The 17461-nt window shown below is 38.6% G+C and overlaps 1 protein-coding gene across 2 annotated transcripts in view; it reads right to left on the bottom strand.

Annotated features, from left to right (window-relative positions):
* KCNIP4 (potassium voltage-gated channel interacting protein 4) overlaps positions 1 to 16351 on the bottom strand; it is a 405894-nt gene extending 389543 nt beyond the window's left edge. For both annotated transcript variants that reach the window (XM_064653109.1, XM_064653114.1), the window contains exon 1: positions 16174 to 16351. In XM_064653109.1, the coding sequence (XP_064509179.1) occupies positions 16174 to 16234 (61 nt within the window). In that variant the 5' untranslated portion in view covers positions 16235 to 16351. The remainder of the gene's footprint in view (positions 1 to 16173) is intronic.
* Positions 16352 to 17461: the final 1110 nt, after the last annotated feature.

Below are 17461 nucleotides of genomic sequence, written 5' to 3'. Positions count from 1 at the left end.
TAATTTTTACTCATGTAACAAATGCTTGCAAGCCATGTTAAGTTGATACTACGTTTTAAGAATGAGCAAGTCTTATGCAATACCATCCTTGTCTACAAGGAAGAGAGGTCTGAAAAGTACAAACATTTCAGCTCATACTTTTGCTTCAAACATTTTAATGTGTTTTTCATTAACACAATAGTTTTTAGTAATAAAATTTAAGAACCAAATGTTCCTTTTCCCATCAGCATAAAAAAACAGACACAAAACCATATCAGGATATCGGTATCCCACCTAGCACTAAAGACAAAAGTTCAGGTTAGGTGAAAATTTCCTGTATTTTCAACTAAAGATGAAGAAGAAAATTTTCTGGCTTATAGTATGATACAATCACCAAATATTTTTCTTTATAAAACAGGCTGTGTTGAACTAGTAACTGCAAAATTCTTTGACTTCACTGGAGACATCTTCTCTATGCAAGTTAATGCACAGTCTTACAGCATCTGACTGCATTTCTTAAGTGGGTCATTATGTAATATCTAGATGCTGTTGCTGTGGGCTATAACACATAGGAAACTTTCAAAATCACTTAAAGTGAAAAATGCTAAAGAGCTCTAGAACCCCTGATCTGGTTTACATTTTCCCTGGGAAAAGATGACAGCTTAGTAGGCATCCCAGCCTTAGGTTTTGAAAAATTCTGCAAATCCCAGTATCTTTATTTTACCCTACACCAGTATTTTTATATTACTGCTCAGTTCATTTTGGGGGTAGTATAGATGCACAACACTATCAAGTACAATACACACAGACACAGTGAAACAGAAAATGCAATTATTTTTGTTTCCTTTCATACATATGCGTACAGATCCAACATTTCCACACTGATGGCTCAAATCTCCAGCTATTGATGCTCACCTAGGCCTCTGAAGGATCTTCAAAAAACCAGGTGACCAACAAGGTTGAACAGACAGATCAAGAGCTCTAGAGAAATGACAAAAAGAATAGATCCTATTCTAAAGCGTACAAAACTAGCAGAAGTCTTAACAAATAAGGAAACTATATTAACTCAGCAGTTCATTCTCAAAATTAGTTTCAGGTAGGTCATGCTCGAGTGCCTACATCTTGGAGTATATATTAAAAAAACCTACTTTTTGGTGTGTCTGTGCAGTGCTCTAGCTGAGAACTGAATTACTTAATGCTGAACACCTAAAACCATTCATTTCCAACCCACGAACTACTGGTTAAGTGCATCTTGCACTGCAGAACCACTCCCAATTTAATATATAACTGTAATCTTCCCTGCCACTTGCTTAAAAATATTCATCCGGTTTCTCTTCTCCTCTCTGAGAGCCACCCCTGAAATAACTTCTATATAAAAAACTATGCATAGAAATGTAAGCAAAGATGAAAATACAAAGAAAAATCCTCAAGTATCCCAAGAAATTTAACTACAATTAATGTGCACTTCCCAAAAAAATTTTGTCCATTTCAGTCCCAGCATCACAGAATGGTTGAAATGGGAGGTACCTTTAGAGGTCATCTGGTCCGTATTCAAGAAATTGCAAGGTGTAGTTTTTGAGCTTGAAAATATGGCAAAGATGAAATTAAGTTAATTTGGCATTGTGGCTATTTCTATAGCAAACAGTGCTAATACTAGACTTCAAAGCCATAGTGCACAAGAAAACTCTACCCAATGGCTACATTCAAACTCCAAAATAACTTAAAAACAGTCTCAAAACATTCAACAAGCTGTACTTTGGCCCAGTATTTTAAAAGTTTTGACTTTAGTGCCATAACAAACTAATGTGAAGTAACATAATTTATAAAAATAGTCAAACGTTGCGCAAATAGTCAAACTACTATTTGCGGTGCTATTGACTTAATTTTCTCTCTGGGTTTTTACTGACTTTGTATATTCTCTCTGGACAAGCAACTGCATCCTGAAACACAGAAATTACAAGAAGTTACCAGGATGTGTCCGCATCAGGAAGCAGAACTGCCTGCAACACAGCCAATCTAAGACTGTATTTACCAAGTCTAGCACTGAAACTCTAGTACACATCATATGTATTCTGCTTTTAAAATCTCCAGTGTTTATTTTTGACACAGCTATATACATTTTCCTATTCAAGAAGGCATTTCACTGATGGCAGTTCTGTAATATGTTCTGCACATGTGCTTTTACAGTCACTACTAAATGAGCAGCCTGAGTACACACAAAAAGAATTAATTGTAAATTGTCAATCAAGCAAGTGATAGCAGCTATCAGATAATGAGAAGCAGCTACTGTGCAGTGAAGCTGCTGCTTAGTGATCATGATTAGATGTTAAGAAAATCTCTCACAGAAAATTTGGTTCTAAAAAGACACAATTTTGGTGATATTAATATAGTAAATCCTAAAATATTAGGATGGTACCTAAGCAAGTCTCCATTAATTCCCTGAGCTAGAAAGGATCACATTTGAATCCCGCAAAAGAGATAAAAAGTGCTACAACAAACTCACACAATTTCTGGGACCCAGAGAATGGGAAAATTCCCACAGTGCTGACATATGGACATATTAGGTTTTCCATTCAGATCAAGAACATATTGTCAGAAGTCCCCTAATGGTTCACATCATGGAATGCACTTGGATTCTTTTAGGTGAAAGTAAATGGGTAGATGTGTTCCAGAAGCTCACTTAATGCACTAAAAATATTAGTAGGCATTTAGTCAATCCAACTAGACTAGAGCTAGTCTGAAGTGAAACCCTGTAAAAATTCTTATTCGCTATTACTCATTTTCACATACCCTATTTCACATTTTCATATACCCCATTTCACACTGCTATTCTGAGCTACTATTTCCCATATTTGGGCATAGCCCAAATTCATAGACTGACAAAGTTACTGTTTTTCTACTAAGACTTCTCAATTTCATTTCTCTATCACTTGTGAATTATTCTTCAAGACTTCAGAAAGTGTCCAGTAATTTTACTTTAAGATGGTGAGAATTCTAATCAAAAAGCATTGTGAAACTATCATCCAAGAATAATGTAGTTCTCCCCTTCTCAGTATTATCAAAGGCACATGATTACTGGCTTAGGAATTTAATAAAAGAGTAATGATTAGACTAATAAAAAGTTATACAGGAATAGACACAACAAATAGAACTCACTGTGCACTTTATTTCCAGCTAAGGTCAACCAGACTGTTCTGAAGGAATAGGGCAATGCTAGCCTGACATACTTGTAGAACACTTAAAATAAAATTTAAAGGGAGAATAAATGCCATGAAGACAATGACACGCAATGTCACCTAGTATAAAATATACTAGTTGTGATGAATGCTAACAAATTAAGCGAAGATCAAAATCAAAACAGTGTGAAATCACCAAGTATACAGAAAAGAAGATGATGTTATATATTAATGTAAAAATCAAGTGTACTATAGTGTACTATATGGTACATTATGTCCTCCATGGGGAGATCTGGACTGGTCAAGTGTAGTGGTGCACAGGGATAGCCCAAGTTTGCAGGGTCAGTATCCTCACTGGCCTATGCTCTCTCTAGCAGTGACATCTAGTCTCAATGCCTCCATCTACCCATCAAGAGAAGATCTATCGATCTTAGAGAAAACCATATGCTCAGACACTGGAAAAAGAGTTTGGGAAGGTGGGGAGGGGTGGGGGAAAATAACAAACTTTGTTTTAAACATCAACATGCTATTTTTGCTCAGAGTAAAAAAAACCTGATAATAAATCAATCAGCTCTTTTGCTAACATCTTTGACAGCTCAAGCTGGAATAAGTTGAAGTATAATAAGGAATTTTATTAAATTCTGTTCTACTTTTTCTACAGTCCTTGGTGGGACAGAGCAGCAGAGCTGAGCTCAGGGTGCTTGGGTGTGCTCCTGCCAGACCACTCCACCCTCTGTAGTTATAAAGCCTCAGTCAACAAGCACGTCCTCAGGAGATTTCACTGCCAGTGAATTTTACCTACACACCACGGAGGCCAGAGGGATTTCTCTACGAGCAGAAGTTGTAAAAACGAAACTTTAAAAACAAATGAATTTTCCCAGCAAAGCCAATGAAAGGAATGCTGATTGCTTTAAAGCCAGAGCACCAGCTCCATGCCTCCAGAGGGCTGCCTGATAAAAGTCTCTGCCTGGGCTCGTTAAAACAGCTTTATCACATCTCACAACTGAATTCAAGCATACAGTTTAATTTATTAACATCTACAGACCAGTTATCACAGAACTCTCCTGGAACTACAAGCTTAAAGAACCATATCCCTAAACTATCAAACTATAAAAATGCATTTGGAAGAGACAGATAATAAATCCTCTATGGTCGTTTGTATGCAAGTGCCATTCTAACGGTGGTTTTAATCAGGCAGTGAACAAAAGTTAAATACTTTTGGAGCATGTACACCAAAAATCACAACTAGAAAGGCTTAAGCTGGTATAATAGTTAAAATATATGACATCTTTCTTGATTAAAGCCTCCTAGATACATCAGCCTTGAAAAATGAGAGAGAAATGAGCACACCCTATTTTATCATTATAATAACATTTAGTAAAGACACTCATAAAAGCGGAGGCACATCTTATCAAGTGTGAGATGGTACAGCACTGATAAAAATAATCTGAATAAGAAGTGTTTGAAACTTCAAAAGCTTTGCTATTGCCAGTGACATTGACTTTTCATGTTAAAAAATTGTTTAAAGTAACTGTCTTCAGTTTTTATTTATGGAAGAGAGAACTAAGAAGTTCATGCTGCATATCAAATGTTTAAGAGCTAAAATATTCTTAGAAAAGATAGAGTTCATAAAAAGGTCACTGACAAAGTTTTCTTTCTGAAGATCCAAATCCAATAAATAGCTGGAAAGCAGTGCAGGTTGAAGCTGTGCTTCTGTATTTTATTTATTTGGAATATCTGTTCTGATTATAAAAGAGAACTTCTGGAGGCCCTTGAGATTCCCTGCAGCCTTTCATCAAGCTTCCCATAGAAATGAGGGAAAGTTAATGGTTGTTATTTCTAGCAAAACAATGATTCCTACCTTATCCCAAATTTTTGAGAGCTGCTTCATATAAAGGTAAAAACTTTGTGCACTGCAAGGACGTAACTCATTATACAGTGATTCTCCTTAGACTCAAGAGGAACTGGGAGCTGCTGATCTCATCTCCATGGAAGCAGTAACTTCTACAGAGCTCTTTTAGGATGGGAAGAATTACCATCAACAGGGGCAAGCTGGAATCTCTCCTTTATGTGAAGCAGAAACACCTGAAACTAAGTTGGAATCTGTACCCTACTTTTAATACTCCAATTTCAAGCACTGTAGTCAGTAAACTTCCAACAAGTTTAGAAGATGAAAAGCAACACTCAAAAATTAGCTATCATTTGTAAAGGATAATGTACAAGACATCAAGTAAATTTCCAGAGGAATAATCTATCTTGTAGAAACAGAATGGAAAAAAACTGTTTAGGTGACAACTGTGTATCTGGGAAGTCTGCCACTGCTGAACATTTTACATCACAGGCTGAGGACAGGTGTAAGGCTGCTGTGGAAAGGAGACTAGTTCATACATTGAAGTATAAACAAGACAAAAATTTAAGACATACCAAATAATGGTTTTGTCCTATTCAGTACTATATTTTATCCATTTTGGGTATCAGGCTTTAAATGTCAGAAGGCTTACTTTAGAACTAGGAAAAAGTTTGTATCAGGAAAGACAAAATCTGGAATAGATTAAGTGGCAATGTCATGGAGCACCCAGTAGGAAGTACCCAGAACTGTAAGTACGTTAAACAAAAAGCTATCTGAACTACCACATAAGTATTTGAATTCTGCCTTGGGTAAACAGGAAGACTTCTCTACTTTTCTTCCAAACTATTTCTCAACAATTCCATGTTTTTTATTGCTTTTATCTGAAAAGTACAAATGAAATTCAATGTAACTGAATTTTTGAGCTGGATTTTGCATCAGCCTTCTGCCCTGAGTAGGCTGTCTGGATTACATACAGTTGTATGTAGTCAGCCCAGTTAGTCACTGTCTGCCTAGCATTCAGAGACAAATATAAACATAGAAACTTGACTGAGTATATGCCTATTTATTTTGTCCTCAGCCAGAAAATTCACAACTTTATAGTAGTGTTGGGATATTTTATAAAATTACAAGTTTCTCAAATGAAAATATTACACAAAAATCTCAGCATTCCCTTAACAACTTTTATTTCCTAGAAAGCAAATTCTAAGTGAGTCTTAGAAGTTGCAGTTTTGGTGCTTCGAATTAGAAGTATTCTCCAGTACTTTGAGTAGGTAAACAGACTCTCTTTAGATATCTCTATTTGGTTCTCTTATTCCTTTCCATTATATGAGCATGGCAAGATTACATTAACATTACAAGGTGTATTGTCAATATAGTTGTGTATCCTCTACAGCCACATTTTTGGTTTATGAAATTATGGACTACGCAGGAAGAGAGAAAAGCTTTGTTTCTTCCCTTCTTTGTGATAGGTTTCAGAATTTGATGTACTAAAGTCACCTGTTCAAACGCTGATGAGCAAGTACCTTTCTTAAGTGTAACAGGATGATTCTCAGTTGCAAACACTGCACTGTACTGGCAAGATCAGGGCTTTTAATTGTAATGAAACAAGCACTGATGTATCCAAAAGATCTATATTAATTGCTTAAGTGCAAGGTGGTTTAATCAATACACAGCCTTCCTGGAACATGAAACCATTGTTTTAGTATTATTACAACAAGAAACTGGTATCTGTTCATCTAATGAACTCTGTGTTTACCATTGAATACACATTTATTCTAACACTACACCTGCAGAATGGAAAATATATTGTCTACACAAACAGCACTGTAAGTTGCTACTTACCAAATAGTGCTTTAATAATGCCATTAACTTTTTCTTGTTCTTTTCCAGTGAGGAATCAGTCTCTTAACTGACAGCATTTCTGTACACATTCTTTGTGAGGCAGCTTACATGAAAACACATCATTAATGTTTTGGGTTCTTGAAAAGAAAAACATGTACAAAAAAGCCTACTTTCTTCTGAATTCTTTAATTGAAAATGTCCTAATAGACTGCCTAGTAGCAATTTAAGTGCTGTTGATTAAAGTGACTGCTGATAAAACATCATTTAATAAGATATTAGAAATTTACTGACACCTTTTAGATAGTTTTACATTCCACTCTGAACAGGTCAAAATGTTCTTGCTTTTTTCTAAGCATAGGCAGTAAAGTAAAACATACAGTTAAATTATGAGTAGAGGTTTGTTTTTTTGAATACATTAGGTTTAGGTGAACACCTTCCATACCTTTAGGAAAGAGAAAAGTTACTGCTTCTTAAGAAGACCTTAGATATAGGAAGTGATCTTTATAAGTTTATGTTGAAATACAAAATTGCTTCACTCTATTTTATTATCAGAAAATTAGCTGAATGCAAACAAAAGGTATAACTGACACAAAGATTTTTGAGTCTAAATAATGTCTAAATGCTGTTCAACCCTGAAAGTTAAGTAATTAAGCAAGATATTTAAGTATGAATCTGTATAATTTTAAGTCCTGCTAGTTCATATTTTTAATAAAGATTTAATGTACTAGGGGGGAAACTTGACATCAGATATGCAATGTAAAGAACTAGGTCATTATACCCTCAGTCATATCTGTTTCCTCCTCACCTTAACCTCTACTTACTATTTTTCCTCCAAGTCTATCAGAACTTCATTTTATATAAAACATGCATTAGAGACCCACCAATTACACTGGAGGCATCACCTCCTCTCCTCTCCTTTCATTGACAATCAATCAGCCTAGAAAGAAGTGCATAACCTCAAAATGACATCCATCCATCCGAGGAAAAAGATTATACAAAACAGGTGAGAAAGTGCTCATTTAGCAGAGGGGTTCACATGTACCTTCTAAGTGACAAGGAGAGGGAGAAGCAGGAGCCATTGCCTGAAAGAGTTGGAGGTGTCAATCTCCTGCAAAGAGAATCTTCATCACCATGTAATAGAAGGCAGAAAGGGCAAAACCTACCATCTATCCACCAAACCATCCTGCTCTTTGACCTCCTCTTTCCCATCTCCCATGTAGAGAAACAAATTCATAGTCGTAGAGACAGAGACTGGAATCAATAGCTCTGAAGCAAACAATGACAGATCCCAGCCACAGAAGTGGCTCATTTTCCCAGTTCTGGGAGATGACTGCACAATGTTGCATATTTCAAAAAGCAAAACAGGAAAACCCCACTTCATCACCATCATAAAGATCAAAGAATGACACAGTATATAAAGTAGACCTAGTTACTGAAACAACAGCATGAAATTCTCCGTATCTGCACATCCTCACAACTTGCATATCTACTTTGTTTTATTATATTTTTTTCCTTAGGCATCTTGGATTTGGTAAACTGCAGATCCTGGCTGTGCAGAAATCAGGGCAGCACCTAAGAGGCAGTGTGTGTATGTCAATTACAGCATCTTTTTAAAAATAACAATGAACTTTAATGTGTACTTGTCTCAGTTACCAGCAGGTGGATGCTGCCAGCACAAAACACCTGGAACAAACAGTCTGGATTTATCTTTCTCTGTTGACAGCATTACAACCGGTGATACTTTTTATTATGCTGCACCAGAGAGCACAACAAAATAACCTCAAATGTCCATAAATCAACATGGAAAATAATACACAGAATAGAAAGAGTGTAGTCAGAATGATTAAGGACAGCTGGTATCACCTGGTTAAAACCACCTACACTGTCAAAACTCAAGACCTATGGTGATTTGAGGAAGCACCTATCATACTGCTAACAGCACACAGTGAAGCAAAACATGATTCTGTGGTTGGGTCCCCTTGATATACGTCTTTTATATTATTTTATATTATATTCTTTTATATTATTTATATATTATATTCTTTAAGGATTTTTCTCCTACTTATTTTAAGATAAACAGGATTCAATTATCTCCACCTAAAGGCAACAGAACAGCAGATCCTCAAGTCCACTTGCTCAGACACCACTGAAGCCCCACACATGAACGGCATTCCTTGATCTCTATCCTCTTCTTTCTTTTAACTGCTCAGGCAGGGACTGTAATTCCACAGCATACTTTTCATTCTCCCAACAACCATCTGCACTGGGAAACCACATGCACACAGCCAAGGATATTCCTGCCAGCAGTGGGGGTTCCCTGGACCATCTTAGCACCTGGACATGGAGGGAGCACCTGCTGCTGTAAAACGCCAAGGAGTGGCTGATGCAACATGCTTTGGCACAATAAAACAAACAGTCTCAAAAAAGGTCAGTCCTTTCTAGGGTATTCTTTGAAACTGTAGCTGCAACATTCATGAAAAAAAAAAAAAGCATTATGGTAGTACTGGCCCAGGTACTTTGATAATATGATTATAGATTGTTAATTTATGGTATTTAGCATGTACACAGACATCTCTACGTATTACAAAATTCCAAACCTCAATGTTCATTTACAATAATGCTTGTATCTCACAGATGTTATATAGAGTGTGACTTTCAAAAGATCATAATTTCAAGTTGTATCACATAAGTATGTTAAAATTTAAAAAAAAAAATCAAACTTCTTCCTCCTTTCCAACTTACTTCAAGTATTTAGGATATTGTCCATTTAGAATAGATCTTTTCTTCATATAATGTTTACCCTTTGTTTGGCACAATGTTGTCTTTCAATGTGTTTTAATGACATTACATTGAATATTATAATAAAAAGTTCTAAGTCAAATAACTACATTTAATTTTAAAAATGAAAAATCCTTATTCATTGCAATTATTTCCACAGGTATGAAAGGGTTTAGGAATAGTCCTGATAATCAGACGACTTACTGTGATGAAATGCTGTTCTGGTTGTTTCCACTGCGACCCATCATCACACTTTATGGCTACTGTCTACCTTTCTAATAAATCCTAAATGTTTCTTCTGGCTTATTAACAAAATTTTGATTCAAAAATAATGAGAAGATTTGCTATACTAGAGCCTAATGACTACAGCGATATTCATCAAAATTCTCTCTGCTGGAAAGATAACTGAAAATTGTGAGAATAAGAAAACGTATCAGCAAAATTGGTCTTTTTTCCTATCATTAAAATAGCAAACCCTTTCTTACTGACTGCATGAAACAGAGCAACAACCTTGCAGTCTGTGTCTTAGAACAGTCAAAGCCTTTAAACTGGAATAACTCTTTCTAAGCTGTCCCCACTTAGTCACTTTGTGGCATACTGCTGGAATGTGCTGTACAGTGCTGGGCATTTAACTGTGCTTGGGGATTACGCATTATTTGCTGAAATACACCTCGTATACAAACAAAGATATTTTCTCCTATCATAAAATCCAAACATTTAAATGTGAATCATTGTTTTTAACAGGGCAAAGTGTTTATATTTTAAAATTCCCTATTATCATGCCTTCCACCTGTAGTTCATTTCTCCAGTAGACACATAAGCACCTATAACTTTTATACCACTGTTTGTGTTGCTGCAGTATAAATTATAAACATACAACAGGGGATCACAGCTATAAACTGCACCTCTAAAGAAATTTGTTTTACAGGTGAAAAAGAATATAAAAGAGAAACACTATATTCTTACAGAAAAGTCCTTTTAATATCATATTAAGTCTCTGCTGGGCTGCCAGAAATAAAACACAGTATGTGTTCAGATTCTGAGTTTGGGTTTATTCTTAGAGGTGAATGGATTCAATATACTTTCAACCCAACCCCATACTTTAAACTGCTGCCAGTTTATAGCTGTCTACAGATCTCCCAAATTCATAAAAGCAAGTCTGGAGCCCAACCTCATCTGCTGCTGCATGCATGAAGGTGATAACACAGAAATGATCTCTCCTGTAGAGTGTGAGAATGGAAAATAAAGTGAAAAAAATGTCAAACTATGATCTATGATCCCAAGCCTTCTGTAATTATTATTTTGTAATTGTATTAAGAACACCACAAAATAACTGGATTCCATGCTTTCCACAGTTATATAGACTTCAAAAACATATATTCCATACACTTTTGCTTCTCTTCCACATTCCACCTGGTGTACTCAGTGGGAAATCCAGACCAAATACTACCTAGCCATCAAAGCAATAACAAGCAAAGATCTTGCCAGAGAAACCAGGATTCTGAAAAGACAACTACTGTCAAAAAAACTAATGCCTATGTCAACCTTTTGTTCATTTCCTTTTGATGCAGCCACACATTATAGTTCAGGCCAAACACAGAGATGAACTATCTCATTAACCTCACTATTAACTATCTCCACCTGCACTGCCACACTGTGCTCCAAAGAATGAAGGCTTTGATATCCGCACTCCTTATGTCCCAGAATAGGCTCAAGCCTATTAATTAAAGTGTGTGCTAATAAAGAAGAGAATTCCACTTGGTTCAGACTATATTGACTACAACTACTGAAAAATTGCTTTTGGCTTCTTGACGTCCAAGACCACAACCTTGTGCCAATGTTTTGTCTCTCATCTCAAATAGGAGTAATGGCCTCTGCTAATAGGAGACAACAAATGGCCAGCATTTGTTTGGCAAGGAAGATTTCAAATACAGTCTATTTTGGTGCTTGAAGGAAAGAGAGGACAAGCAGAATTGGGGAGGGGGTGGAGGGAGGATAGTAGGACAGCCTGGCAGTAATGCATATATCTGTGAAAGAGTGAAGCAATCAGGCGTTGTTGTATTTTTAGATACTTTCTTTTTCAAGTGCCAAAGATTACGAATAAATCACAATGGCAAACTGAGAGGCTGAGATGGGCTAGATTACAGCTGAATGCTGCATGGATCAAATATTCAGCTCCAACCCAAAGCAGAAGTCCTAAGTGCTTATCTGATACACTGTAAAAGCTTTTCATGACACACACTAGATACTTTGATGACTAAGCTAACTGCTAGATACCATATCTGCCTCTATATATTTTATAATGTCTAAAAACACCTGGGAAGCATCAGTTCTCTAAGCCAAATATACCTGAAACTTGTCCAGATGTTCAGTTATTTATATATCAACTCTCTGATCGTGGGTTTCTGACCCTGAAACACAGAATAATGAATAAGAAAGCTGTATTTTGTGAAAATTTATATTTACATGATATAAAACTGATTTTGATGGAAAGCCAAGGTATTTTCAGCATTTAGGTCAAATATGACTCTATACTAGAATTTTGCACTTCTTTACACGCTCACTGAATAGAGGAATCGGAAATGGAGGCAGAATCCAAACTTTATGCAGAGGCTTTTGGAGCAGACGGTTCTCCCACCCTGCAGGAGCAGAATGTATATTTTAAACTTAAAATATTTGCATCTATTTGCAAGTGCATGATACATATACCTCCTTTCTTAGATCACGAGTCCATTTAATTTATTCCTTCCCTTGTGTATTTGCAGATTTCACACAAAAAAATGTGGCATTTGAAAGCAGCATTTCTAGCACAGAAATGCTAGTCTAGACAAGATGGTCCAGCACCCTGTCCACATGAATCTTGAAAGCGTCCAATGATAAAGAGTGTTTAGAGAAAAGAGATCATTAGTAAAAACATGACACTGAGTTTTGACTGACAGCATGTTCTTTGGATGGAGCTCCTAGACTTTGACACCCTATCTTTCCTGACAGCTTTCACGCTGATATGAGTAGTGATGGAAATCACTGGGATAGTCACTGCCTGTTTTTCATGGTGTTAGATGAATCCTAAATGGGATATAAAGAAATTGGTCCAAGACATACCACCAATACATAATCAATTTTGTGTCTCAAGGTGTGAGATACAAAAGCTGTTTCCTTCTTTCCTTCCTCCCACCTTTTCTTTTTTCCTGTAATTGTTTTCCGTGATATTTTTTAATCACTTTCATGATTTTTCTTAGCATCCCCTTTCCTAAATTTCTATTTTCAGCTTTTTCAACACGTAATTCCTTGTCCTTTTTAGCACTGCTTCCCTTGTCTTCTAAGAATGCCTCAAACAACAAGAGTAAGTCCTTCACTAAAAGCAAACGTGAGCACTATTGCACAAGAATCCCTCAGAGGTGTGGCACAGAATACTTCACTCTAAGTAAACCTGAAGTTGGATAAACACTTTTTAATAGTACTCCTTGGTCTATCTTCTGTGCACGATGTAGAGATTACAGCCTCTTTCCTGACATGAAAAATTTGTGACTGCCCTGTCTAATCAGAGAAAATCTTCAAAACTTGTCATAAACGACACCGTGGCTTTTGTAAACATTTCTATTGTTTGAATAAGGATGGGTATATTGGTCAGCACAATCCCCATTCTGAATTCATCACACTCCAAAGCAAAGCAACCAGTTGCTGTGATAAAGTCTTATTCATATTTGTATTCCCAACAGCTTAAGTTTGTCCTAGATATTGAACCCATGGGACATTTTGTGATTAAACTTGTTCTTACCCACACAAACTTTTACTGATAATCTCCCTCTGCTCTTCACATTTTGCAAAGACACTGCATGCCTTTACCCTGCAGCAGATGAGTTTTGGCTATCACTAGCACAAATGCAGCTATCTCATTGATAAAGACTATTTCATGGGGCAGGGGGGATGAAACAGTTCATCCTTACAATGGCTCAGTATTTAAGAGCGGACACATTCTGTTACTTCAACAACTCTCAGTGGTGCTCCAATTGACATTAACTTGAATGCCCTTGAATTAAAAGATGCTCTGCAACTTGTAAGAGTAAATGTAAGGGGAAGAGCAGCTGAAGGGAGGTGGAGTTCTTACCTGTTTAAATGGTAGAAAATGTTGTCTTTTTCATTATTAATTTTCATCATTTAATCTGCCTGTGTGTTATTTAGGCTTCATTTCATTTGGAAAAATTAAATTGAGGAACAGTCACACTTTCTTTGGTTTCATTTTCTGGCTCTCGTACACTAGCATCAAATCCCTGTAACAACTCTATTGTAGACATTACCATTTAAAACCAACTAACATTTTAAACATTGATTCTATTTGAGAAAAAAATCCACCTAATGCTTCCTTATTAAAAATCCAACAGACAGGTACCCTCGGAAATGCTGGTGGTACTGAAAATGAGTTGAAAGTTTAGGAGCCTGGAGGGAGAGAGGAAGAGAGAGAGGAGAGAGAAGTTTAGATGAAAAAGAGCCAAAATTGTGGAATGATGAACATAAATGAGCTCTCTTACGAAAGGAGGAAGCCCAGAGGAGTGAAGCTAGACACTTGTTAGCTTCACATCACATCAAGCTAGTGATGAGATATAAGTTGAGTGGTGATCTAATGTGTGTCATTCTCCAAAAGAAAGGAGGTATTTCCTTTCAGCTCTGTCATTGTTATCTTTCCATGTTATTCTTCTAGCATAAGAACTTATTTTCAAGAAATGTTTTTCCTACAGTAACTCAGGTTTCAGTCAGATTTTGGGTTTTATTCTAAAACAGTGCAAAAGTGTATCTTAATGCCTCTCAACATTGCAAGCTTAAAATGAAATAAAGCTGTCATTAATTTCTAACAGTTATTGGGCTTGTATATTAAGAGAACCAAAATGGACAACACATCTAATGTGAAGCTCAACTGTAAAAATACCATATTTCTATTTTATATTACTTGCATGACATGGATTAAGATCATATTTCCCCAGTTTTTTTATGGATACTGTTACTGCTAACTATACCTATAAGAAAAAATAGTAAGCTCTAAACTCTCTTTATGCTTCAACACCTATAATAATGATCCATAAACCAAATAATTCCTCAACAGCAGCTGTGCAAATCCATTGTGTCTAAATTATGACCTGTTCTGTATAGCCTGAACAGTCCTGCATGGTGGTTGCACAGGTAGCTAAGAGCCTGCCCACTGTTTGTCTCTCATGATGTATGTTTAACCGAAAAGCAGTTTGACTTTCAGACCTCTAACAGACTAGAGCTGTAAGGGTGACAGTGGTACGTGAAGAGCCTTAATTACAACTTGCGGAAGAGCCTTAATTACAGGGGGTTAATTGGGGGCTTGGATCTGGAAAGCAGTGAGAAGTATCACAACATTTAGGTGGCTATGCCCTTGTTGGATACCCATAACGACTAAGTAAACAATTGAGCTGATAGCCTGATAGCACAGTCAATTACAAAAAGTTCCCTATCCCCAAAGTAAATGTTCTAGTATCTTATCTGAAGGGCTACGCACCCTAACACACTAAAAAAGCTGGGACATTAAGGAAAGAGAAAAATCAAGTACAATCCAACAGAGAACACGTGGCTGTGAACCTCTTTTAGGTGATCCTGAAGCATCAGAAATCAAGCAAAGGGTGGGATTACAATGTGTCTTTCAAGTAACTTGTTGGTAAGGCTGCTCTTCTACACTGGCATCACAGAGTTTATAAGAAATCTAGCTACACAGCAAGAATCATGAAATAGTTTTCCACCTTTTACAAGAAAACAAGTTTTTCCTGGTTTTGATTGCCTGTTTTGCAGTACTGTTTTGCAAAGTTTTTCATTAATTGTCCAACCAGCTTCTGCTTAACCAGATACCTTGAAACGAACACCTTCCTCCACAACATCCTCTTACACATTGCACTCAAGCAGATTAATTTCTAAATAACTGGGAAAAAACTCTTAACACTCCAGGAGTCACAATCACCGTGAAGGACAGCAAAGCATGCTTTCTCTCCTTCCCTAAAATTCAAGTTCTCCTTTCTCAGGTGAATGTGCAACTGCAATTTGAGATACAGAGAAGAGAAAGGCACCACACAGCCTTTGGCTTACCGGAAGAAACTGGTCTCCATCAAATAGTTGTCACTTAAGCATCAGAAAGGTACAATGGAGACCAAAGCAGGGAGGTGTAAGTGGGATTGACCAAAATTACCTCCTGGGAGTTGGGAACTGTGCATGGTTTGCCCAGGAGGTTCATACCCAGCCCTAAGTCATTTCAGCAAAGGCAAAAGTACCAGCTAGGTCAGAGCAGGCATCTTAGGGCGGGATTCGCAAAGCCCTGAGAGCTTCTTAGCCCGAGATCCCAGGTATTAAGCGTTTGCTTACTGTCCCTATAGGCACACGCACACATTTGCCCCGACTGCACAGGTGCGTTTACCCCAGGCAGGCAGCTCCCCCCTCCCCGCCCCGCGCCAAGTTGCCAGACTTGCTGCTCGAAGGTGTGGGGCGAGACCCCCAAATAATTCCGAGGAGCAGCATCGCGTTCTCGCGCTGCCCGCGTCCTACCGCCTGTGGAGCTGGCCTCCTCCAGCTGCGCCGAGATGCTCTCCACTCTCCTCACGTCCATGCTTGGAGGCGGGAGGCGCCCGGAGCCGCGGCGGGAAAGCGCGGCAGCACCGCCGCGCCGGGGCGGCGGGAGCCGGAGCGGGGCCGCGGCGGAGCGGAGCAGGAGAGGAGCGGGAGCGGGGCCGGGCGCGGCGGAGCGGAGCAGGAGAGAGCGGGAGCGGAGCGGGAGCGGGGCCCCGCCTCGGCGGCGGCGCCTCCCCCGCCACCCGCGCGGCGCGGGGCGGGCTCGGCGCGGGGCTCCGGGCGCTCGCCCGCGGAGGCGCCGCCTCGACCCCTTCCTTCCTCACCCGCCGGCCGGGGGAAGGCTCCGTCTCGACTCGCTGCCCCGCCGGGCTCCCCCGGGCTCCTCCTGCCGCAGCGGGGCTGAGCCGGCACCTGCGCCCCGGGCTGGCTCGGGAGAGGGGGCGGCCGCGGAGAAAGCCCCGAGCGAGAGTCCGGCAGGGCTGGGCTGGCCCCCCGCGCTGCTGTGCGGGAGCCCACAGGTGGTTCCCGCATCACCTGTAAGCCGCAGGCTGCCCGGGACTCTGACCGTCACCGAGCCGCGGCACGGGGGAGCTCCCATCGCAGCTGCGCTCCGCGAACACCTCTGCCAGGCTGGCCCAGGCTGGGAGCACTCCCTTGAGCCCGAGGGCGCGTTTTGGAAGGGCTTGGAAAGCGTTTTTTAAGGCACCTTCGTAACACCTCTAATTTATAAATGCCTACTGTGACATACCATTAGAAAATGCTTCCATAATGATAGTTCTCCTAGTTCAATATTACACAGATAATTTTTCAGTCGTCTTTATGATTTCCTTTATGAATAATGACTTGTTTCAGAAATCCAAATTTTTCTCATTGTCTTCATTACAGTAATTTTTTTCAAAGCACATAAGGGTTGTAGGCTTACCTATCTAATACCTTATATATTATTTTTGACATCTTATGTTATTATCTTGAAACTTTCATTATTAAAATTCATATAAGCTGAAATATGAAGAAGTAATTCCATTACCACATTGCCAAGTAATGCTTTGGGAGAGGACTTTTATCTTCATCTGTTCCATGGGACAAACTTATGTCTATTTTGACTCCAAAATGGTGGAATGATTGAAGTCTTGAATGGACAGAGATACCACAGGTTAATATAACACTGGCCAAGAACAACACAATGTTGAGTAGCTTCTGCCATGTGTTCTTTTTTGATAAAAAAACATTCACTGATGGAGGTTTAGGTAAGACTGTAGTGAGA

Source organism: Pseudopipra pipra, chromosome 4 (assembly GCF_036250125.1).
Source record: "Pseudopipra pipra isolate bDixPip1 chromosome 4, bDixPip1.hap1, whole genome shotgun sequence".
NCBI classification, from domain to species: Eukaryota; Metazoa; Chordata; class Aves; order Passeriformes; family Pipridae; genus Pseudopipra; species Pseudopipra pipra.
This window is presented reverse-complemented; position numbering and strand designations above follow the sequence as displayed.